The 24,135-nt window shown below is 37.9% G+C and overlaps 2 protein-coding genes across 8 annotated transcripts in view; one reads left to right on the forward strand and one right to left on the reverse strand.

Moving 5' to 3' along the window:
* Positions 1 to 618: 618 nt before the first annotated feature.
* TXNDC9 (thioredoxin domain containing 9) lies at positions 619 to 17,277 on the reverse strand. Of its 4 annotated transcripts, none has more exons than XM_072616823.1 (5): positions 17,011 to 17,277; positions 14,141 to 14,359; positions 6,994 to 7,112; positions 4,415 to 4,669; positions 619 to 2,219 (listed from the first exon to the last, which is right to left on the reverse strand). In XM_072616823.1, exons 2-5 carry the CDS (start codon positions 14,327 to 14,329, stop codon positions 2,102 to 2,104), a joined length of 681 nt encoding a protein of 226 aa, XP_072472924.1. In that variant the 5' UTR covers positions 14,330 to 14,359; positions 17,011 to 17,277; the 3' UTR covers positions 619 to 2,101. The 4 variants fall into 4 exon arrangements, with proteins under 4 accessions (XP_072472924.1, XP_072472925.1, XP_072472926.1 ...); XM_072616824.1 differs by having other exon boundaries at positions 17,006 to 17,236; XM_072616825.1 differs by having other exon boundaries at positions 16,947 to 17,202.
* Positions 17,278 to 17,608: 331 nt separating this feature from the next.
* Positions 17,609 to 24,135, forward strand: part of EIF5B (eukaryotic translation initiation factor 5B) — a 73,762-nt gene continuing 67,235 nt past the window's right edge. For 2 of the 4 annotated variants that reach the window (XM_072616819.1, XM_072616820.1), the window contains exon 1: positions 17,609 to 18,304. In XM_072616819.1, the coding sequence (XP_072472920.1) occupies positions 18,270 to 18,304 (35 nt within the window). In that variant the 5' untranslated portion in view covers positions 17,609 to 18,269. The other 2 variants (XM_072616821.1, XM_072616818.1) reach the window with 2 other exon arrangements.

Genomic DNA, 24,135 nt, shown 5'->3' on the forward strand with positions numbered 1-24,135 from the left:
GCAGCTTGTCTGGGACTGAGTGGTTTTAGGAGCTTTAAAATCACAAGGCTCCATATGTAACCATGGTTCTTTGGAGTTGGGGTTTTTTGGGTTTTTTTTGGTGTTTTGGAGTGTTCATTTCTTCCATAGATATCCAAATACTTTTCTGGCCAAAAAAAAAAGAAAAGAGAAGAAAAAAGGCAACCCAAACATAATGGCATAAATCACATTATAGCACCAGTGCTAATAAAATGTGGAGTAAGGCATTCCTATATGGGTTTTGTTTGAAATAAAACCAAAGGACAGAATGTTCTTTAAATTACTAGGTAACAAGATTGAGACACAGCTATAGCTCTATGACAGAAAAGTTGTATCATTCTAAAATAGAAATTAAAAAGCAACTAAGTATGTTTAGAAGGGAAAACCATGTAATTTAAAATAGACTGAATTAAGGCAAGAGTAGTTTGGTTCTAAGGGAAACCAGAAGCATTACTGATGTGTTTAATGTAAAAGCCATTTTATTTTCACTGCCCTACATATTTCTGTATAACATTTTCCTGTATTTGATGTAAATAAGCTGGCTCTAGGGAAATCACCAAAAGCCTTTTATCAGGTATAAATAACAATACTCTTCAAGTATTTTGCCTTTTTAAAGCTCAATTTATTTCCTGTTAAATAGTAGAGAAAAAAACGTGTGGCTACAGCATCAGTGGGCTTAAATGAGAACTGTCTCTCAGGAAAGGACAGGGATCTGTGATATGATGGAGTAATCTTGGTTGTTCATTAAAATCATCAGGCTGAGGTCCAGGGGCAGATTTGAACTTGTTTAAAGCTGCTTCTTGAAAACCTGTCAATAACCTACTGAATCTACAATTATACAGGATGACTGAGCATCTGAACTCCAGGAGAGTCAGTGTCTGGTTCCCAGAAGCTCCTTCAAGAAAGGAAGCATATTGCTCTAAAAAGAAGTTAAAAACCAAGACACTGAACACTAGCATTCAGATTTTTTTATTTTTCTTGCTGAGGTCAAATAAAAGTCCCAACTAATAATGTTAAGAGATGTCCAAGAACTGACAGAAGGTATTTTTTGAGAGGCAGTAGAAAGGGCACTGGATTTGAAATCAGAGCATCTGGTTTCAAATCTCACCTTTCATATACTATGTGACCTGCAGCAAGTCACTTCTACTTTTGTTTTTTCAACTATAAAATGGGGGGTTAGGGCAGGATGACCTACTGGCCCTTAAAATTTATGAGCCTAGCCTATATTGCAGGGTTGCCAAAGGTATAGCCCTTCACTGCCACCCATATCTTTCTGAATTCAGTCCAGGCGTAGTTCTACTAGTGCTCTGGGGAAAAGGATCAAAAGGGTGAAGGAGGCTGTTCAAGGGTTTCATTTCTTGAGGGGAATCCCATTCATTGCTCCTCCATGGTAGCATGCTCTTGTCAAGTTGTTGCTTCTTCTAATTTGCCAATTACCAAATAACTTTATCACTTTTTATTTATCTCAAAAAATACAAAAGGAAGCTAGAATTGTAAAATCTAATCTTTTGAATAAGGCAATATTTTCAGAGTCTGGAATGACTGACTTGTTATCAGTCAAATTCAACTTTACCACATAGTGTTTAGGGTTGGTAAACAGGCAGTTTTCAGACAGCTGATTTGGAACATCCCAGAAGTGAAAGACCCTTTGTAAATGAAGAGTGCAAAGTGGTGACTCTAGTCAATGCCACAGAATATGGCTCTACAAAGTAAAAAATGCCGTTTAAAAGCTACTCCTGGAATAGTTCCCTGTGATGCTATTTTGAAATCAGTAAGTGAATGGTATGAACACATTTAAATGGAGATTACAGAAAACTTATTTGGAAATAAATCTTAATCCTAGAAATAGAAAGAATTCAATCACTTTCTACTCTTAATTCAGAAGAGTTCAGATAATCTTTTCAACCTAAAAATGACCTCCAAACAAAATATTTAAGATGTCTTCTATGACTCAGTTGTATAAAACTGTATAGAAAATGAGCATCATGTTCAAATGTAATGAAAATAATAGGCTTTAGAAAACATTCCTAGAATTGAAGTATGCAGAAACAAAAGATGATTTACAAAGATTTATAGCAGAGATCTAGTCATCATCAGAGTCAGAATCATATATTTTTCCTCGGATGGTTTTCTTTTCCAGTTTTGTCAAGTTGGTTCCAAATTTCTTTTGGTTTTGAAATGGTGGCTCCATCAAATTTCCACTAAAAATCAAAGAAATATGAAAAGGAACTTTTTAAAATATAAGGGTTATCATAAGATATGAGTTGCTAAAAAAAAATTGGAACAATTCCATTTTTAGTAAAATTCACAAAGTACAGTGGAATTCCTTCAATAACAAAGAGACTAGAAGACAGGACTAACATCTTTGTTACTGACTCATAATTTAATAGTTTTGAAGTTCATGGTTTTATACTGTGTTTTGGGGAATGAGACTGTTCTATAACAATCTGTACTATAAATGAGTTTCTTTTAGAGAATAGTATATATAGTCTCCTTTAAGTCTTTCAATGGCTATTAATGAAATGATATTTAAAAGTCACTGTGTTTTGTACTTTTTACAGCAGATGTCACTGTACTGATAAATATATACCTACGAAGTTAAGCAATTAAGTATAGGTGTAGAGTAAATATGAATTTAAAACTGTAACAAAGAAAATATTAATTTTTTCTTTTATCCCATTAGGAAACTAAATGCACAATAATGTTTAATTTTATATAAAATGAGCAGGTAAAATGACGTACTTTCTGCATTATTGTACCAAATGATTCCATAGTGGCAAGAAAGAATTTATGCTCTTTTCTAAGTAGTTATCTTATTATCTTTCAAGGAGTAGTAACCCGAGTACTAAGGACAAAGCTGCTTAATATGCTTTTGGACAGTTACATTAGTATTTTCTTTCCTTAATTTCAATATTGTTCTATTTATCTACCATGAATTACTGAACTGTCCAAAATTATTTAAAAACAAACAATACATTTCTGAGAACTTAAAGAACTCTAGTATTGGAAGCTTTCTTGAGAACTATGAAGTTAAATGAATTCTGGCATGTGATAAATTGAAATTATCTTTTTTAAAGGAAAATAATCTTGTCTCCTTTTTGTTTTCTCATTAATAACTGTCCATAAAAATGCTATTGGTCACTCTGTGTAACTTAGACAATCTTAGAAAAAAATAAGATTGTCTGATGGCTGTCAGCATTAGACATACTTGATTATTGTTTTTTCTCTGGAAGCTAACCCAGCACAATACTGCTCCTTACACAATTTCCCTTAATAAACTCCCCTTCTCCACCTTTTTTAAATTCTATGGAGGATCAACAAATCACTATGGTACTTCAGTTTTCTTCAACTTGTATTAGTAACAGTCCAGGAAGATATCCAGGGAAAAAATAAATAAAAGCAAGGCTACTTTTTTCTTTCTTTCTTTTTTTTTTTTTAATTTATTCTTCTGGTTTTAACTCTACAGAAGACGAACATTTAATCAAAAGTTTTCCCAATCCATTTTCATTGCAGAAATGGCTTTGGGAATGTCTAGAAAAAATATGGGGGGGGGAACCCCAGAAAAAAAAAGAACACAAACTATCCTGTGTGATGAATAAGAAATGATACAGTTTTCTAACTTATATCACAGGCATTCAGCAGAAACTTAGCTCCTCAGTGAGGGCAAGGAAAAGAAGTAGTAATGTAACAATCCGAATCATTTTATCTGCTGCTGTTGTCATAGACCAGAAGGGAACTCAAAGGATGATATGGCATGTTATGATTGGTATAAAGAGATGAGCTATTTTTGTTTGGAGGAAGGCGTGTCTCAGAGCTGTTTCTGTAGTCAGTTCAGAAATGACCTGGGATTTAGAAAGTTCACTGAACTTCCTTGGACCATGTTATTATACAAGAACAAGACTGAATAAATTTTGGGTTCAACAGGTAAAGTTATATATAGCTGATGCTTAATAATAAAATATTTTTCTTGAAGAAGCAGATTCTCTATGTTTCATCTATGATAATGATTAAATTCTGGATCACATAAATATGTTTATGTTCAATCAAAGAATATACCATTTCAGGGAATGACACTCTGGGGGATCAAGAATGATTTAGAAATGGTTTAAGTCCAAAAGTGTCAAAATTGAGTGTTCCAGAGTTTAATTTCACCCATAATGCTACTTTGGCTTAATTAATCTATCTGCATAAATGTTTAGGCATTCTTCTGCTCACTTATTTTGTTAAGCTTAGTTTTACAAAATATACTTTTCTTTTAGAAAAGACTGTATTTTTACAAACTTGACTGGAATTCTATTTTAGTTCTGTCCAAATAATCCTAAATCATAAAACGCAATCTAAAAACAGCAATCAAAAACATAAATAAAAGCAAATATGTGCCATTAAAAAAAATTACCTGTAATTAAGAATATCAGAACAACCGAGTCTCCATTCTAAAGTTTCTGTAGTGAAGTCATCTGTATTGCCTAGATCAGTAAAACCTACTACATAATCTTGTGTTTTTCCATCTTTCACCAGAGCTAGGGTGGGAATAACTCTGATATTCAGTCTTTCACACAGGAAAGGTGCTTTTTCCACATTTAGCTTCAGGAATTTGGTCTCCAAATGTTTCTTGGACAATATTGTCAAATGTTTATCTAGTATTTTACATCTGTAAAGCCAAACACAAATGAAAATTTAAAAAAAATCAAACAGATCAGATACTTTTGGTATAAAGCAAATTTGGCAATCGTGGTTGGAGAATATGGGGACTTTATTGGAGCCGATTTTATTTCTATCTCAAAAGTTGTCTTTGTAGTAGAAAATCCAAAATTGGCATTCTAAAAAATCAAGACTTTCTTCTATGATGTTTTTCAATCAGCTATCAACATCCTACTCCGGCACCTTAACAGGAACAATCAAAAGCAGATTGTACCCCATTAATATTTTTTCTAAATGGAGTTTCATAAGCATTGAATTTGTAAGGGGGGGAAGAAAGAAGTTAATGGACACTAATACTTGAGTCTATGGAAGAGAGAGTCATGAACATTCAGCAGCCTATTTGAGAAATCCCAAAGGAAAAAATGCTGCCAATAAAAGGAAACTTAAAAAAAAAAATCTATGTGACATTATTACAGTCAAGAGTAATCAATATCTCCAATTAAATAAGCAAGACCATTTTAGCTCTTTCATTGTCACAGAGATGTGACAGTGTTTCTCCACAGTAGACCCCTTGACTGTTAATTGAAATGATGATGATGATGAAGATTGATGATGATAACAGTAACAGAAGCTAACATTTATATAAAGATTACTGTTTCAGACAAAGGCTTTACAATTATTATCTCATGAGATCTGACTATTCCGGGTTGAAAGTAGACCAAGAGAAAAGGAAGCACTAAATTAGATGACCTTATCATTGCCAAAGTATTATTTTTGATTTAGGAAGTAACTAGAAACACAGGTGGCTGTCAAGAATTAGGTTCTTTACAAAGAATCCAACTCTTTGTTCTAAAATGGTCAATACATTGCTTTTCCTGAGGGAAACACTTGTAATCCTTTGGAATGAGACCAAATGACTACATGCTAGTTTTACTTCCCAGTTAAGTACTCTGTGAATCATTTAAGTCTCAATATTCTTGAGGCTTAGTCAGTGGCATGGAGGTCATCTGTGGTTCTGAAAAAGTTTTTGGTTATTTTCATCACCTCACTTTTGTGTCTTCATGTATCTGTCAAGCACTTTAGGTGTAAGAATTTTGGTGAATGACAAATATTAATGAGATGAAAACAAGGACAAGTGTTAACCTTATGAATGCTATTTTAACTTGAATGTAGATAGAAGATGTGCGTGTGTGTGTGCGCACACATGCAAAAAAAAATCTCTTCAATGAAGAAACAGTGTCCTCCAAAAAAGCATCTAAAGTCATTTAAAATGCATGGAGTGGGGGGAGGAGGGAAGCTATTTAAAAGAATGATTTCCCGTACATTTAGATATTAATTTTTAGGTTTATTAAGGAAAGTTACAAGGTACAGACTGGAGTCAGCTATCACATGAATGTCAAATGAGAAATGATTTTAAGTAGACAACTAGGGGGAGGCAAATTTGTCTGGGATACCTTTCCATTTCTTGGATCATCTTACCCTCTCTTCCCAAGGTCTCTCCTGATCCCAGATACCCTCTCTATTTCTTGCAATGACTGGCATATAGTAACCATTTAAATACTTTTTCATTTATTCACTCATTTATTCATTTCTCAATTAATCCTGCTAAATCAACTGATAATTAAGGTGTTAGTCGATAATGCTTAAGTTTATATTTCTTCCTCAGAAAGTATTTGTAAATTAAAAATGTTCTTCAAAAAAAATGCCTCCAGGAGTAACTTGGGAGTCCCTGTCATATCTTCAACCATGTATCTTGACTTAGCTTGGAGGTCACACCTCAGTGACTTTTTGAAGGTGGGAGCAGGGTCTGACAAGCAGGTAGCCAACATCCTTCCCCTCAAATACTGGTAACATTTTTCTCCATCTTTATGAGGAAGTAAATACATGTTTGACAAACCCTTCCAAAAAGCTATTCTATTCCTGCCTACTAGAGAGGTCCCTGACTTACATAGGTCCCACAGGAAAATCACAAGAACACAATTCCACTAAAGAGCAGGCTAGTGAAACTTAACAACTATAAAGACTTTAGGCAAGAAGGCAACAATTTTTTCCTTTGACAAAAGCTATAAATTGTACAGTACATCCCTAAGTGTTATTGTTAGAAGTGAACAAAATAATTCAAGAAATTTACATAATTTAAATAGGAAGGCTCATTTTTTTTCAGTAATGTACATTATTACAACCAATTCTAAAATTAACCTTTTAAAAGTACTAGCTGATATCAATATATACAATGAGGAAGCCTGTCTAACGTTCCTAAGTTCCTTTAAACATTCTATTTATTGTATTTTTCTAACATTATAAAATTCCTTCACCAGAAATCAGTTCAGTTACCTGAATGTGGAATCTCTGTAGAAATGGCAAACCACTTTTTTACTTTCTTTGACTTCCTGAAAAAAATCTCTCTCACTAGGAATTTCTCTGTATTCACCATGTCCTTTTGAAAGCCATTCCTAAGTTGGAAAGAGAGGAAATAATGACATTTGAAATTTCTTTTTCAGTAGCTAGGGATGTTAATCAAGTATCTAGGTAAGCATGTAAAGTAACTTCTATTTTAGTTACTAAGATAATTCACAGCACATAAGTTTTATATTAAGGTAATTAATTTGAAAATAATCAAAATCTCCTAGAAAGAGTAACCTATACTCAACTGATTCTACTACCTCATTCACTTCAATTCTTTGCTATTTGGTTTTCAGTCCAATCTCCTTACTGAAATTGTTCTCTCAAAAGTTGTTAATGATTTCTAACCTACTCCCTCAAAATAGATTTTTCCTGGCTCAGTCCTTATCGATAACTCCTTGTACTTTGCTCCCAGTTTTCTCACCTGTCAGTTACTCTGAGTTCAGTGTTTTAACATTTACCATCTCTCTCTTATCCTCTACATGTGGGCTATGCCCCAAAGTTCTGTCTTTAGCTCTTTCCTCTCCTCAGTCCTTGAGGATTCCCATGGCAAGTCCTCATGTTTTCAATGGTCACTTTCATCCACGTGATTCCAAAATCTCAACTGCCATTCCTGACTGCTCCCCTACTCCTACCACCTGGTCCTCTGGGAATCTCCACATAATCCTATTCACCTCTCAAACTCAACATGACCAAAATGGAATCATCACCTTCCCCTCCTAAGTTCTTTTTTGTTTACTACATCACCATCTTCCCAAGTTACCCAAATTTGTTTGGAGTGATCTTTGATTCTGCTCATCAGCATATCCATAAAGTAAGCATAATGTAGTGGAAAAGTGGTAGACTTGAGGGTTCAAGTGCTACTTTTGATACTTACTAGCTATGTGACTATGGTCGAGTCACTAACTTCTTTTAGTCTCCATTTCTTCATTTGTAAAATGGCAATACCTGCAGTGGCTAATTTGTATTATTTGTTTGTGAATATCAAATCAGTTAATATACACAAATTTCCTTTGTAAGTTTTAAAACACATGAATATCAGTTATTATCACGTCCTTACCTCTACAAGATCTCTCACATCTGTCCCCTTCATTCTACTTATGTTACCACCTTGATATGGTTCACATCTCTTGCTTAAAATACTGTTATAATCACCTTACACAAGTTTCCCTTCTCCGAACTATACTTCACATGTCTTCCTAAGGCAAAGGTCTCATCGTGTTTCTCCCCTACTCAATAACCTTCAATGGCTATCTATCTGGATCATAAAATATGATTGTCTCAATATGGTATTTAAAAGTCTTTCCAGCTTCATTTCCTCTTATTTGCCTTCACAAACTCTAAATTCTTGCTAAGCAGAACCACTAGCTTATTCCCTTAATTCAGAATGCCTACCCATGTGATTAGCACTGGCTATTTCTTGAGAGTTCAAATCAAGTCTCAGACATTTCCCAGCTGTGTGAACTAGGCAAGTCATTTAGCCTTTGCCTCAGCTTCCTCAACTGTAAAATGAAGATAATAACAGCATAGAGTTGGTGTGATGATAAAATGAAATACTTGTAAAAATGCTAAGCACAATGCCAGGTCCATAGTAAGTGCTATAAATACTTCTCTTCCCTCTCCATGCCAATGACTCAGGTACTACCACCATTGTATATTCTTCCCTGTCCTCACTATTCTGCAGCTAAAATGTTCTCTTTCCTCAAGTTCTCATAGAACAACCTGTCCAGATTTTCACCTGGTACTGTATATCCTTTCACAAGTACCATGAGTTTCCCACTCTCTCTTAGCACCTTGGAATCAGGGTGTATGTGTCATCTTATCTTTATGTTTTACCATGCCTAGCACGCCCTTCGCAGATATTTGTAGAATTACATTAAAAATCAAACTATAGGACTATGACTTGTTTTTTATTTTGACAGAATAATTTGTATTTTCTCTGTCTTTTACTATTTGGTGCAGTTCATCCTTAAAGATACTAATTAGCCATAAAATGTCTAAAGTATTCATTTTGATTTAATAATGCTTTGAAAATTACATGATATACTTAACATAAGGTTTTAAAATACATTTTCTGAAAACTTTCAATGTTATAGACTCTTTGAGCTAGACAATGACCACTAACACCTCTGCTCTGCTGTGTTCTTGAACTCAGAATAATTTCAGCCAAAGTTCCCCTAAAATTCTATAAACAAAAGTTAATTTAAAAAAGCTAAATTCTATTTGTTTAATTTTATTTGTGAAAATATGTGTGTTGGGAAGAGGGGAATTTCTTTTGTCTTTGACTGAGTGCCAGGGAATCAGGTATCATGCTACTTGTACAAGTTCCCACGAAGGAAGAGAGGTAGACCAGTTATACAAACCAGAGTTGGAAGGATTCTCAGAGGCTGAATAATATAAACTCCTACCTACCAAAGGGCTTCTCTCTACATTATTCCTGATGTATTTGAGTTTGTGGTCAAATGTTACCAGTACAGGGGAAAGACTCTGGAGTTAAAGGACCTAGGTCCAAAACTCATCTCTGATGCTTACTATGTGATTCTTGGCAAGTTAATCTCCTTTGGTCTGTTTCCTCCTCTATAAGATGAAAGGATTAGACCAGATGGTCTCTTACATGCCTTAGAGCTCTAGATTTATGATCTCCATGATTTCTGGGGATGAGGCCTTCACTACTGATTAAGGCATCTCATACCATCTTTGAACTGTACAGCAGTTAGGCAAAAATCCTTCCTTATCCTTAGTTGAAATGTGCCTCTAATTTTCATCTATGAATACTGGTCTGCCTTTTGGATCTATAGAGAACAAGTTAACTCTCTCTTCCATATGACAGACTTTCAAATATCTAGATATAATTTTGATATTCTCTGTCCCTCAAATCTGTTCTTCAGCAGGCTAAATGTCCCTGGTTCCTTGGCTCATTTTCTATGACATTTGGTCTGGACCATTCACAAATCTGGTTATCCTCCTTAACACACTCCAGTTTATCAATTTTTTACCAAAATGTGGTATCCAAAACTGACCACAGTATTGCAGATGTGGTCTGACCCACAACAGAGTATAGTACAACTATTACTTTCCTTAGTCTAGACACTATACCTCTATTAATTCAGCCTAAGATTACATTTCTTTTTCTTGGCAACCCATCATATTGTTGGCTCATACTAAATCAGCTAATATACGTAGGTATTTTTTTCCACATGGGCTAATTATTGATTGTTCATTCTATACTCGTACAACTGGTATTCTGACCTTTACGTTTACCACTATTAATTTCATTTTGCCAGTTTTGTCTCATGGTTAGATTCTATTAAGATCTTTTTGAATACTAATTGTGATCTACTACATGCACTATGCTCCCCCTTCAATTGTGCCATTTGCAAATATAATAAGCACCAATGTTAGTTATAACAGACTTTCATGTTACTCAAACTGCTGATAAAAATGATGAACAGAATCATGCAGTTCTTTCTTTTAGTCTCACTGAACAGCAAGTAGTACTTAGGAATATTTTTTCCCCTATGAAAATAGGTAAACTGACAGATATAAGCAGTGTGCATATTTCTTATCAACTGAAAGATAAGAATCTATGAACATATTTAAGAAACACTAAGCTCTTTTAAATTTTTAACCTTGGTAAATAAAATCCCACCGCTGCCCTTACCAGTTTTAAATACTCAAATTTCAAATACTTAAACTGCTTCTTTACTAAGAAAACAGAGGCTATTCAGTCTGAATGCCTTCACCTGTTTCTATTCATCTAAAAATCCCTTGACATCATCCTCCTGTTAAGGCTAAGGCTTTTACACATCCTTGATCTCCATCCTTTCCAGCAGACAGAACCCTGTAATCCCCTCTCCTTAATTTCCAGCTTTTCTCTTCATCAATTGGTTCGTTCACTACTCCCTTCAAACAAGTCCATATTTCTAGCCACCTTTAAAAAACCTTCACTAGATACCCTCAAACAGTTGCCCTATACATGTCTCCTTTCTTTCTCAGTCAAATTAGCCTAGAAAAAGGTGTCTACAAACACTGCCTCCACTTACTCTTCTCTAAGTTCTCAACCCTCTGCAATCTATCTTGATCTCATTATTCTACTGAAACGACTTTCTTTAAAGTTACCAGTGACAAATTTCTATCATTAGCCCCAGTTTCTCTCCAGAGTTTCAGGCACACATTACCAACTACCTGGTAGGCATTTCAAACACAATGTCCCTGAGACATCTTAAACTTAACATGTCCAAGAAAAAACTGATCATCTCCAAAAGTCACCTCTTTCAAACTTCCCTATTTCCAGTGAAGGAACCACCAATCTTTTAGTCTCCCAGGTTCATAACCTTGGCATTATCATTGAGGCTTTCTTTTGCTTTACTTTTTCTCACCCTGCATAACCAATAAGTTGCCCTATCTTGATGTCACTACCTTTACAACATCTCATACATCCAACCCCTTCTCTCTATTCAGTCACCACTTTAGTTCACACTTTCATCACTTCTTATCTAGATTATTTTTATAACTTCCTAATTAGTCTCCTTGCCTAGAAGTCTTTTCTCACTCCAGTTAATTCTTTTCCTTAAGCACATATCTGATAATGTCATTCAATAAACTACAGTTGTTCCCTTTTGCTTCTAGGATCCAATAAATATAAACTCTTCTGTTTAGTTTTTTTGGTGGGGAAAATAGAAAGAGAGAGAAAGATAGATAAAGAGAGAGAGACAGAGAGAGACAGAGAGAGAGAGAGAGAGAGAGAAAGAGAGAGAGAGAGAGAGAGAGAAAGTTTTATTTGCATCGTTTTTTACTGGCAAGAAACACTAATGAGGCTAAAATACTATTTAATTTTTCTGGAGAGTAGTTATAAAACAAAAGTCTAAAAACCTCTATCTTAATAAAAGTTGAGTTGGTAAGTATGCCCTTGATTAGTTTCTTTTAATTATTATTTTGCTTTCAGTTTAAGAGCATGTTATATTTTTTTAAAAGGCTAAAAAGAGAAAATTATTGAGGGCGGAAACTACTGCTTCTTCCAAGAATTAGACAGCAAACCATGAGGAGAATAGAAGACAGAAATGAGTGTGAAGTCTCATATGTCCAAAGAAGGACTGTGGAAAAAGAAGAGATCTTTGGATGGGTGACATGGAAGCTTTTAAAGTCCTTCATAACCTGGTCCCAAGCTTATCTTTCAACATCATTATACACTATCCTCTTCCTTCATTCTTCAGTAGAGTGCTTCCCAGTGCTACTAGAACCATATTAAAGTGAATTGGGAAATGTTTGACAAAATACATAAAAATATGATACAACATCGATAACGTTAACTTGTGGTCTTCTAAGTCAATATGCAGCAGCAAGAATTCTTTTCTATTTGAGTTTTGACATCAGTACTCTACAGAATATTTCCTTCAATTACTAGTTACCACCTATTCCAACTACCAGTCCCTTTCAAACTCCTTTCCTTTTCATTCCTTTGCATTTGCTCCTAAAATTTAGTTGGCATCATTCCTAATCACTTAGTTGGTTAAGCAGTGAGTCTTGACTAACATGTATTATTACTTTTTTCCCTGAAAATATCTTGATTCTTCTCCTATCTCCTAATAAAACAAGCTGCAGAATGAGGATGCACAGCTCTCCCCAAGTAGGGTCTTTACCCTCGTAAAATTACAAGTACTCTTCTTCCCTATTTCCTCGTAAGATACACTTTAATTTTACTTTCATTAACTTGCAATAAAGCTTTGAAAAGACTCAATTGCTCCATGAAATAAATTTAGATATTTGTGCAAACAGACTTTTGTCCTAACAACACAATGTCTATCCTAATTGGCTTTTGAACAAAAATTATTTGAGCAGTTATTATAAAAAAAATGAAAAACACCAATCTGAGTTATTTCATCTTGAACATTTTTAGGACATTCAAAGTCTGTATCAACTTGTATATCATATTTATAAGTATTTTCCTGTTTCATTCCGTTAACAAAACTTCACGTTCAATTCTACGTTCTTCAAAATAGTTTATGTATGCAACATTCCAACTGAACATGTACTTTAATAAATCCCAATATTGTGCTCCTTTAATGCTCAAATCACTAAAGCACTGACTGACTACTCTTCATCTATCAGTGCTAAAAAGGGAAAAGCAGTTTAGGCTACAAAATACTGTACATAATATACTCTGCTGTAAAAAAAATCCATTAAAAAATGTGGATTTAAAACAGAGAAATTAGGGCATAGTTTTCTCATTATGAAGAATTTTCCCCTTCACAAAAGAATTCTTTAAATAGTGAACTCCTTTGCTGTGTTTTTAGAAAAAAATAAGCATTAGGAGTACCAATAAACTAAAAACCAGTCAGAATTTGTAAAGTAGTTCTGATGTGTTTTAATGGAAATTTTTTTTCCAATTATAAAATAGCAACCCATAGAATTTTAAGGAACATTCAGTGGGTCTTTTAGTTCTACAACACTGATTGTAGATTGCCTAAATTAAAGTATATCTGAGTTCAGCTCTTTCACTTTCCAACACACATTTTACCTACACTCACACCTACCTCCTAGAAGACAGAGATGCTGACAGCTATCCATCACGCTGCTTACCTCTCAACCTCTTCTTGAGGACCTGATTTGTTTTTACACTTTTTAGGTATATATGATAACTTTTCTTTCAGACAAACCTTATACTGGGAATAACTGAAAATTTTTCCTGTACAGCTCTCAAACTCCTTTCATTTAAAAACACCCTGGCTAAACAGTTTCAGTAATTCACACTCCCATTTTATAGTCTGGCAGGCTAAATTACAATAGGATTAATGCAAGCATGCATGAAATTTAGGTCTTTTGACTCCCAGTTCATTACTCTGCCTAGATTTCACACAAAGTGTTCCCAATCTGGAGACCTCATTAAAATAAAACTGTATTCAGATTATTACACTAATTAAACTAAAAAAACACTAGCTTCATACAAATTTCAAACATTGGCAAAGATATATTAGTTTATCAACCCCTAAAAGTGAGAACCCACAGCAACTACTCCAGTAATGTAAGGTACTCAGACCATACTGTTTAGTAATTTCAGAAACCAGTGCAGCTAGGTTACTTGTTTCTGCTGTTGGGCTTTCTTCAGTGCTTCCAGTCTCTTCTCCTTGAGGCGCTCCAAATCGTCCTCATCCATCTGATCCAGTTTTTGAATCTCAGAGTCCAGCTGCTGTTCCACAACACTGGTTGTCTGAAGCAACTGATTCTCCAGGACTTTTGCAAACATGTCAACAGATGTATGAGCTTCCATTTTTTGGACTATATTGTTCACTTCCTACAACTAGGAAAATAAAAATACACAAATTAATATATGATTAATGTGAAACCATATTTTTTAAGATTCTCTATAATGTCAGCAAGTAACATTGTTTGAACAGCAGACAGCTAACTGACATGGTGATTTTGACTAGTTGTTTCCTTTCTGAGGTCATAAGTATGTACTCATAGAAAGTAAGATGATTAGAAAAAAAAGCTTTTGAGTCAGATTCTTTTCCCATAATAAAACTAAGACACTGTTATTAAGTGTCTTCTATAGATGCAGACTACTGTACTATAGGCTCTGGAGGAAATACTGGGGAAATGTTAAGATAAGACATAGTCTTTCCTCTTACGTTGTTCACAATCTAAGGGCTGAGAGAGCAGAGTTATAAAGTACTGAAATAACTGGGGCCTGTATTTTAAAGTTATTAGAAATGAATTGTCTGAGATATAATAATAGTAATATAAAGATGCATGATTTCATTAAAATGGGCACAACTGCCACCAAAACAAATCTCAACTTCTCTACAACTTAAAAATTACCCTGGCTGAAAAATCCATCACCCTTCAGCCAATCTTGTGATAAAATTTCTGAAATTAGCTAGACCAGTTCAAGGATGACAGACATATAGTATGTTGTTGATATCTGAAAGCTTTCCACCTTGGCAGGGCTCTCCCAGAGCCTGAAATCTCTTTGTCTCTCACCTCTACGTCATGGGGCACTGACAGGAGAAGGTCTTTAGTCAAAGTTTCAATATTTTTTATAAAGGAAAATTCAATTCAATTAACATTTTAACATCTTCTATGTGGTTCTAGGTCCAGGGGTACAAAAAGAAAAAGGAAATAGTTCTTTTATTCATGAAGCTTACGTTCTATTGGCTAATAGAAGTGAAAGAAAAAGAGCTACAGAACAGTTAGTCGAATAAACATTCCCCATGATAATAATCTGCATTATAAGCATTATTGCTTCTGTATATTTTACAATAGAATTCATTACACAACAGAATTCAGCGTGAGATTCACTTTAGGCTCTATGTAAAAGACGATCATTTGCTGAAAGACAAAAAAGGTATCTTTATAATGTGATCTCATAGTAAACATTTTTGGTATTATCTTTGATTCATCCCTCTCCTTCATCCATCATGTCCAATCAGTTGCTAAAGCCTGCCAGTTTCACCTTTCTAATCCTGCTTCTATTTCTTTCTTTCTACTCCCACTGCCACCACAGGTTCTCATTATTTTTTGTTTGGATTATTTTAACATCTTCCTACTTTGTTTTTCCTTGAATTTTATCTATTAATTCTCTTTCTCAGTGATCCTGCAAACTGCTGCAAAGTCATCTTCCTAATGCACAGGTCTGACCATGTTATTCCCCCGTGCCAAAACCTCAGGATCACAGCAGAAGGTCCTCACACTTGGAAGGAGAAAGAAACTTAGGGATGAGTTAGTGATTTAGTCCAGCACTCTCGCTTTGTAGATTAGAAAACTGAAAACCATAAAGGCTGAGTAAGCACAGAGGGAGTCAGTGGCAGAGCCAGGACTCACATTCAGGTTTTCTGAATCCTAGTCCAGTGTGCTTTACACAATGTTGTCCTCATGGCTAAGATTAAAAGAAAGATCCTTAACTCTGACACTCCTTTCAGGCTATTTCCCTTAAGGCAACTTTGTTCCCACCAAATTGTTACTATTTCTTCCATCTCATCTTGCTTTCTCTTCCCTCCATCCCTCCTGCCTGTAAGTATCCACTTTCACTATCTCTGAGAAACACTTCCCTTCCAGGCCCAGACCAGGGGACTATCTCCTCTAGGAAGCTCTTCCTAAGGCCCCCACCCAAGCCTTAGTCTTTGTATTTTCAGTGTCAGGCCCATAGGAAGTACTTAATAAATGTCTGAATTAAACAGTTTCCCTGATTCGGACAAACTGGGGAGGAACAGCTGCTCACAATACAAAACGTTTATAGAGAAATGCGGCCTTTTATCACCTTCAGTATGGCCTAGTTTAGTCCCTGCACAAGCATGGTCTGGGATTTGCAGGTTGGAATTTGTTCGGATTCGGTCACTGGACGGTGAACACAAGACCCGAGGGCTTTACAACCTAGGAACAAAAGCTTTGGGGCGGGTGCTGTTTCCCATCAAAAAAAGGAAAAAGTGTACAGTCCATCACGATCATCTCCAGTTCTGCTTTCCTTCCAGCTTTAATCGCTAATCCCTCTGGCCCATTTGCTTTTGGGGGGGCGGCACAAGGCGAAGGACAGCACGTCCCCAAATAGGCTGAGGGTTTCTTTACTTCCCATCTGTGGGGACGGTCTTGGGGAGCGGACAGGCCCGAGAGCTTTAGAAACAACCACAAAACCTGGGATTCCTCTCCGAGATCTCGCTTCCACCCCCACTCCCTCCCCCGCCGAAGAAGGGAAAAGGGCAGCTGAAGGGAGAGCAAGCGACCCCCTACCCACCAGCACCCGGCTTCAAAGCCATGAAAGACGCATGCGCAGCTCAGTCCGCAATTGCGCACAAGAGACGTCGGCCCCTCCCCCAACAGGCCTAGCCCGCTCTTCTGCCCTTTCCCCACCCCCGCCCCCTCCGCTCCTCGCCTTGCCCTTCGTTCCCTACCGCGTGCTACGGCCGCCCTACTAGTATCGTCTGTTTAGCTTTCTCGCCTCAAGGCCCACCTCACCCGAAATCACGGCGACTGGTGCGGTTCCCTCCCCCTCCCCCGAGAAGTGGCGAGCACTTGGCGGAAGGTCACGGCTACTTCTGGGTCTCCGGCAGCGGCGGCGGCGGGGGTGGGCACCAGCCAGTTACAAACACTAAGCCCTCATTGGCTCTTTTCCACATTCGAGGCGAGCCTACCGCCACCAAAGAAGAGAGGGAGTGAGCGTCGCCGGCGCATGCGCTCTCCCGCTCGTCTGCGCCCCCTCGTCTCCCTTGGGTTTCTGGGTTTCCCAGAAGATAGGCGGAACTGCCTCGGGTGGGTTTGTCTACGGCAAGCGCATAAGCTCAAGGTTCTTGACTCTCTTCCGGGGTGAAGCATTCCAATACGGCTCCTTAGTGTATGAGGTGCGGCGGGAGGAGCAAGGCATTTTGGGAATTGTAGTCGTTTGGGGTTGGGGGTGTTGTCCATTGGCTTTATTGAATCGTTTCGCTATAGTCCTCCGATGAATTTTCTATACTAAACTATATAACAAAGATGAAATGGATCTCCTTGAACATATTTTCTGGTATTATTTTTCCAGATAGGAGTCAGGATTAAAAAAAAAAACCTCAACCTTTTCTCTTTGGGGGACAAGCTCAGTATACGCTTTTTTTATTGAGTAGCTCCATAAATCATGTACCCTTGTGCAGTGTCCAACTTAGATCTCCTCCATAGAAAGGTCGGACGTGGTGCTGACCAGAATGACAGAATTACAGACGTTAAACAGTGGAACGAAGACCAGATGGATCACAGAAGTTCTTCTGTTCCAAGTGATGTAACAACCGTCCGGAAGTTTGCTCTCCAGCGCTGGCTGGACTGACTTGGAAGGATTATGTGAACTTCATCTCAGAACAGTCACAGAAAAGATTTAACAGCTGTGTACGGGGCTTCTGTAGTGGAAGGTACCCAGCTATGTAATCGCTACTCTGCACTTCTGACTCCTACCGGTAGGATGCGCTCTCTTCACCCAGCGATCCTCGCTGGCGTCTGGGGACGCTCTACCTCAAACGTAGAACTCTATGAGACGCCTTGCGTCCCTACGCCAGGGTGGCGGGGGCGCTGCGCCTGCGCTGTGCGAGTTCATACCATATGTGCCCTGTCCCCGTGTTCGGGTCTGTGGTGAGCCGGGTCCGAGAAGCGGCGGCGGAAGAGGAAGGCCGGAGAGCTGGGCCAGCCAGGGGGCTGTGGGTCAGTAAGGGGCTGAACGAAGGTACTGGAGTCGCGAAGGCCATTGTCACGCGATGGGGAAGAAGCAGAAGAACAGGAACGAGGACAGGTAGCGGCGGCGGCGGCTCGGTGGGGGCGCGCGGGGTCTGCGCGGACCGGTCTTGCTCTGAGGAGGGGAAGGAGGTCACGAGACCCCCGCCCACCTGCCGGCTCGCCGGGGAGAGGACGGGGCCCCCCGGGGTCAGCCGGGGTCGGAGGCGGGGGCCGCCGAAGTGAAGCCACCATGTGCTGGGGCGGACTGGCCGGCCGGGCCCGGAGGGGAGGGCCGGATCTTCCCTTTCCCGCCCCGGGGTCAGTCTCCACCCCCAGCCCTTATTTTCTACGGTCCGGGAGTGGGGGTGGGGTGGAGGGAAATGGGGACTTGGGAGCCGGAGGGGCCCCGACCTGCGCGGAGGGTCCCCGGGATTGAGTCCTTGTGGTTGAGGGGGTGTGAGGGAGTGGAGAGGGGCTCGAGGCGATACCTAGGGGCGTGGGGCCCGCTGGTGGGCCGGGGTCAGCCGGGTCACGGAGGCTCCGAGAGAGTGACCATCGGCGTCGGGGAAGGAGGATGCCGGCCTCGGGCGAGCCCTTTCCTTCCTTTCTCCGTCGTAGCTGTACCTCTCTACCGGACCTCTCTGGGCTTGTAGGAAAGAGGGAAATGGGGTTCTCCTCCTCTACCCGCACTTGCATCCTGCTGTCAAGCTTTTAGTGTTTCTCCTGTGAGAGAGCTGGTCACACACACGCTCCTGTGCCTTCGATCGTCCGGTGTAGATACCTCTCAGAGCGAACTTATTCATGGTCTCATTATCCAGCTTGTCACGGTTTTTAGTTTTCCTTCTGGGACCAGCCTTTTTTTTGTGATTTTGTTGCTTATGAAATGCCCCTTCAAAAAGGAGGTAAGAGAAGGACCGAGCAAAGAAATTGTTTCTTGATAACAGCTCCTTTAAGAGTTTAGTTTTTAATGAAGAAAGGTTCTGTCGTTAGTATGAGGTTTTGCTAATGTTTGTACACCACGTGAGAGGAGTCACTGGAGTCTCCGTAGGGACGATTATTTCCTTTTCTTGTAAGTAACATTAGAGTGTCTTTCAGTATGCAGCGAGCCACCATTCATTCCAGGTGTTGGAAAGGAGAGCTCGGTCTTACCTTTCTGCGTCTGTTAATTTTATGGAAGATGCACTGGAAAAATCTTTCCTTGTCATGAAATTCCTCCTCAGCTTGAGGCAGCATGTGGAAAACAGGTTACTTAATGAGACTACTGACTTTCACTCATTGCTGTGTTCAAGATACAAGCTTTGATGTTTTTAGAAAAGTGTTGTAACTTGAAATCAGATATATGGTATTGAAATGGCATGAGGAAATTATGAAGCAACCATGAATATTAATTATTAGAAATCTATATGAATTTGGTTTTCTCTCCCTTAGGGTTTTGAATTCAGGGACTAGAAAGACCACGTGTAGTGATATCAAAGGGATGGCAATCCTGCCTCCTGGTTTCCAGCTCTGAACTGTAAGAGAGTATTTCTTTTAGAGGATAGATTCCACTCTCAAGTCATGAAATACAAAAAAAAGAACAGTATGCAGAATTCTACCGATTTGAAGGGTTAGCAAAAGGACTTTCAGTAATATATACACTGACAAGGTTTGGGATGTGTGCAGCTCTACAGTGAGACAGGCTATATTTACCTATGTCTAATAAGTGCTTCCATGTGATACTTAGGTTAGTTTAAAATACAGAAGTCTGCGTCTCTGACATGTTGTGTAGAAGTTTTCCTTCCTTTCCAGTTGGAAATATCATTTACAAAGGGACCTAATTTCAGTTACCACCATATTAACAATAATGGGAACAGTAAAAGAAACACTAATAATAAAGAAAGGTGGCCATTTATGAAACCAGAACAGAAGAAATGCTACTATGATTAGTGTCTTTTTCTTTTGATTCTCAATATGCTAAACTTTAGTATTATGTTTATCTTTTAATTATTGTTAACAGAAATAACTGGTGGTGGTATGATTAAAGATTTGATGATGATGCAAGTTTGCAGTAGCAAACTTTAGCCACTGATGAGTGTTATTCCCATTGCTTTTTGTGTTTACATGCAGTTTAGTGCTAGAATATGTTTAAATGCTTCACATATGAATGGAATGCAAATTTTGAAAGAAAATTTGGAAGGCCCAGGCTGGTCCCAAAATGAGTTCACTTCTCTGCTTTTTTTCCCTGTAACTTTGTAATCCACAGGATAGATTCCCACTTTAATAATTTCTTCTAAAACATTTAAATCTTAGAAGACCAAATTTCTGGCAGGAGAGAACTGTACTGTACCTGATTAGATACTTATGAGGTCATGTAGATGAAGAAACAGAATATCTCATCTTAAATCCCATCTCTGTTTTTCAGATTTACTCAAAATCCACTCCCAGAAAGGTTAAATTACTTGCCCACCACTATCACACAGGCAGTAAGTAATCAACCTGCTTTCTAAGCCCCTAGAAAGAATATCACATTTTACTCATTCATATTTTGGCAGTGCCCTGAGTAGCTTTTTAGTTCATCCAGGACTCTTTGATGTTGAGCCTATTCAAGTGTAGGATTCTATTTTTTTAATGAGCCGTACAAATCACAAAGTTCAATGTGCCTCATTGTTTAGCTAGATTGTATCTAAATAGGTCATAAAAAGAAACAAAGCAACCTTATCTTTCTGGAATTGTTACATGTTAAGAGTGATTTCTGTTATTTTTACCTTACACATATCCTTCTTATTTTGTTGTACATCTTACATTCTGCAGTCATTCACAGAGCAAAGCTGGCTTTTCTCAGTTTATGTATTCCAGTTGTGCCTTTTCCCACTCTGAATTTCATTTTACTGTAATAATAAAGTAAGTATTCATTACTTAATTACTAGTCATTGATTTTCTTAAGGTTCAGTAGCTTATTTTGTCTTAGAGTATTTCATTTTAAAATTGTGCATCAAAAGTAACATAAAAATGAGTATGGCAGTTACTTACACATAGAAATAATTTAATTTATGCACAGCTAACAAAAATGTTTCATCTAGAAGTCGCTTTACTTTGAAGTGTGGTAAGATAGAGCACAACTTTACCTTTTCTGCTTGACCCTGAATGCTTCCTAGCTAGTTTGGCCTGTCTGTTGACATCTTAGGCGGTGACTAAGTAGAAAGAATGTAGAAAGCTCCAGTTTATCATGTATGGTCAGTCATCAGTTTTGTGTAATCTATAGAGTTGAGCTCATAATTGTATCTTTATTTAACCTATTCTCTATGTAGGTAGTTTGACTCTTACAGGTGCTCTAGTAATGTGCTGTTTGCCATTCTAAGCTTATTCACCCTTGTGAATAAAAAGGAAATCTTTCAAAAGTATTAAATACCCAATGCCAAGCACTGTGCTAAGCACTAGGGATAGAAAGACAAAAAAACCCCTCTCATATCTATTTTTAAAGAACTTACATAATATTTGTGAGAAACAATGTGTACACATGTAACTAAATACAAAGTAAATAAAAAGGCAGAGTAATTTTATTGAGGAGTGCTCACAACTGGGAGGATTAGAAAGGACCTCATATTGGAGGTATCAATTTAGTTTATAAGTTAGGGACTCTTAAGAGTCTGAGGGAAGGAGGAATGCATTCTTGGAATGGAGGTTAGCCTGTGCGGAAAATGGGAATGTATAAAAAACCAGGTTATAGACCAGTCTGTCTGGAACTTAGATTTTTTTTTTTAATTAACTTATTTTTGCTTAACAACTTGCAGTTCCACAAGCTTTTGAGTTTCAAATTTTCTCCTCCTCCTTCCTCTCCCCAAGATGGCATGCAATCTGATATAAGCTGTATGTATACATTCACATTAAACATATTTTCATGTTAGTCATGTTGCAAAGAAGAATTAGAACCAATGGAATGAACCACTAGGAGGAAGAAACAAAACAAAAAGAGAGCAAATAGTATCCTTTAATCTGCATTCAGACCACGTAATTCTTTCTCTGAATGTGGAAAGTATTTTCCATCCTGAGCCTTTTGAAGGTGTCTTACTGAGAAGAGCCAAGTCTGTCAAAGTGGCTGTAGCTGTGTACAGTGTTTTCGTGGTTCTGCTCCCCTCACTCAGCATCAGTTCATATAAGTCTTTCCAGGTTTTTCTGAGGTCAGCCTGCTCATCATTTCTTATAGCACCATAGTATTCCATTACATTCACATACCACAACTTGTTCAGACATTCCCCGATTGATGGGCATCTCCTCAATTTCCAGTTCTTTGCCACCACAAAAAGAGCTGCTATAAATATTTTTGTACATGTGGGTTCTTTTCCAATTTGTACAGTCTCTTTAGGATACAGCCCTCGAAGTGGTATTGCAGGGTCAAAGGGTATGCACATTTTTATAGCCCTTTGGGCATAATTCCAAACTGCTCTCCAAAATGGTTGGATCAATTCACAACTCCACCAGCAATGCTTTAGTGAAACTTAGAGTTTCTGAAAGGGATTAATTTGTAAATAAACCTGAAAAGGGAAGCAAGTGTCAGATTTTTGAGAGATTTAAATACCAAAAAGTAATATGTATTTTATCCTCAAGGAATATGGCATCGCTGAAGTTTTTTAACAGATCTGTTGGCATAGTAATTATGTGTATAATGACTGGATAGGGGAGAACCTTGAGGAGCAACAATTAGGAAGCTCTCTGAGTAGGCCAGATGAAAATTATTGAGAGCCTAAATTAGGGTGGTGGACTGATGGAGAGAAGGGGACAGATGAGCAAATGTTGATGCAGTAGAAGACAGGACTTGTTAACTTATGGGATATGAGGGAGTGAAGGAGAGTGAAAAGTGGAGGTTGTTAACCTGAGTTCTGGCAGGATGGTGGTGCCCTTAACAGAAATAAATCAAGAAAGATGAGGAACTGATAAAAGGTTTGACATAAGAAATTAACCCTAGAATAAGGGTGTGAGGAAACTTGGGAAGACATTTGTGGGACTTGGATCTGTTCCAGTGGTGTATACCAAATTCTGCAAACAGTACCTTTGTTTGCTTCTCAACGTGCATTTAACTCACTGAAGAGAGATATCTATTTGTGGGAATATTATTTTTATCATCCTTATTCAGTTCTCTTTCCATTTTCCATTACTCTGTTCATTCACATCTCCCTCCTTTTTGCCATGTAAATCCATTGTTTGCTTTGGCTGTTTTTTGTGGCCCACCTGACTAGCCCAACCTCATGTGCATTATATCTTAACGACTCTCCTGCTTGCGTTTTCTTCTCTGCTAATAAAATTTGGAGAAGTAAAATCCACACTATTACTACAAAACATTATTAATCCAATTAATAGGCCTAAGCATTTTGGATAGTTAGGGGAAGTTTTTGATTCAGGTCCAGTTTTCAGTGTTACCCACTTCAATAAGATCATTTATAGGAAGTAGGAGAAAGTTGCCTTGGTGAAATGACCAAGTCTTTATTTTTGAAAGAGCTGCTGGCAGAAATACGACTGAAGATCTCAGTAAGGTAGGAAGGTGAATTTTAGATTGGCTTACATGGGGTATGAAATATTTCTGTCATGGTCAAGTAACTTATTATATATGCTCATAGTACAGGTTTGATTTCTTCTTAGAGGAGAATGTAAAAGGGCCTGAAGAATGTCTGTTCCCTTCTTAGGTTGTCCCTGCAAATGGCATATTCCTTTTAAAAAAAAAAGAAGAAGAACTTCTGTGTCAAAACGAAGAGGGATCTGATTAGGCAGAAGGGAAATCCTGACTTTTGGGAGGAGTTGGAGGATCATGGACAAATGGATGCAAAAGAGGAGTGGAGGAAAACCAATTCTCAGCCCTGAGCCAGCTAATAGGTATTGAGGCTCTTTAAAAATATTAAGTATCCAGATCCTCTGAAAAAAGGCAACTGTTTGCCA

Source organism: Notamacropus eugenii, chromosome 5, assembly GCF_028372415.1.
Source record: "Notamacropus eugenii isolate mMacEug1 chromosome 5, mMacEug1.pri_v2, whole genome shotgun sequence".
NCBI classification, from domain to species: Eukaryota; Metazoa; Chordata; class Mammalia; order Diprotodontia; family Macropodidae; genus Notamacropus; species Notamacropus eugenii.

Coding starts and splice junctions, on each gene's coding strand:
- TXNDC9 (XM_072616823.1), bottom strand. CDS start 14,329: ATGGAAGCTCATACATCTGTTGACATGTTTGCAAAAGTCCTGGAGAAT. Junction 7,113..14,140: donor AAGCCCAACAGCAGAAACAA/GTAACCTAGCTG, acceptor TTTCCAACTTAG/GAATGGCTTTCAAAAGGACA. Junction 2,220..4,414: donor TCTGATATTCTTAATTACAG/GTAATTTTTTTT, acceptor TTTGATTTTTAG/TGGAAATTTGATGGAGCCAC.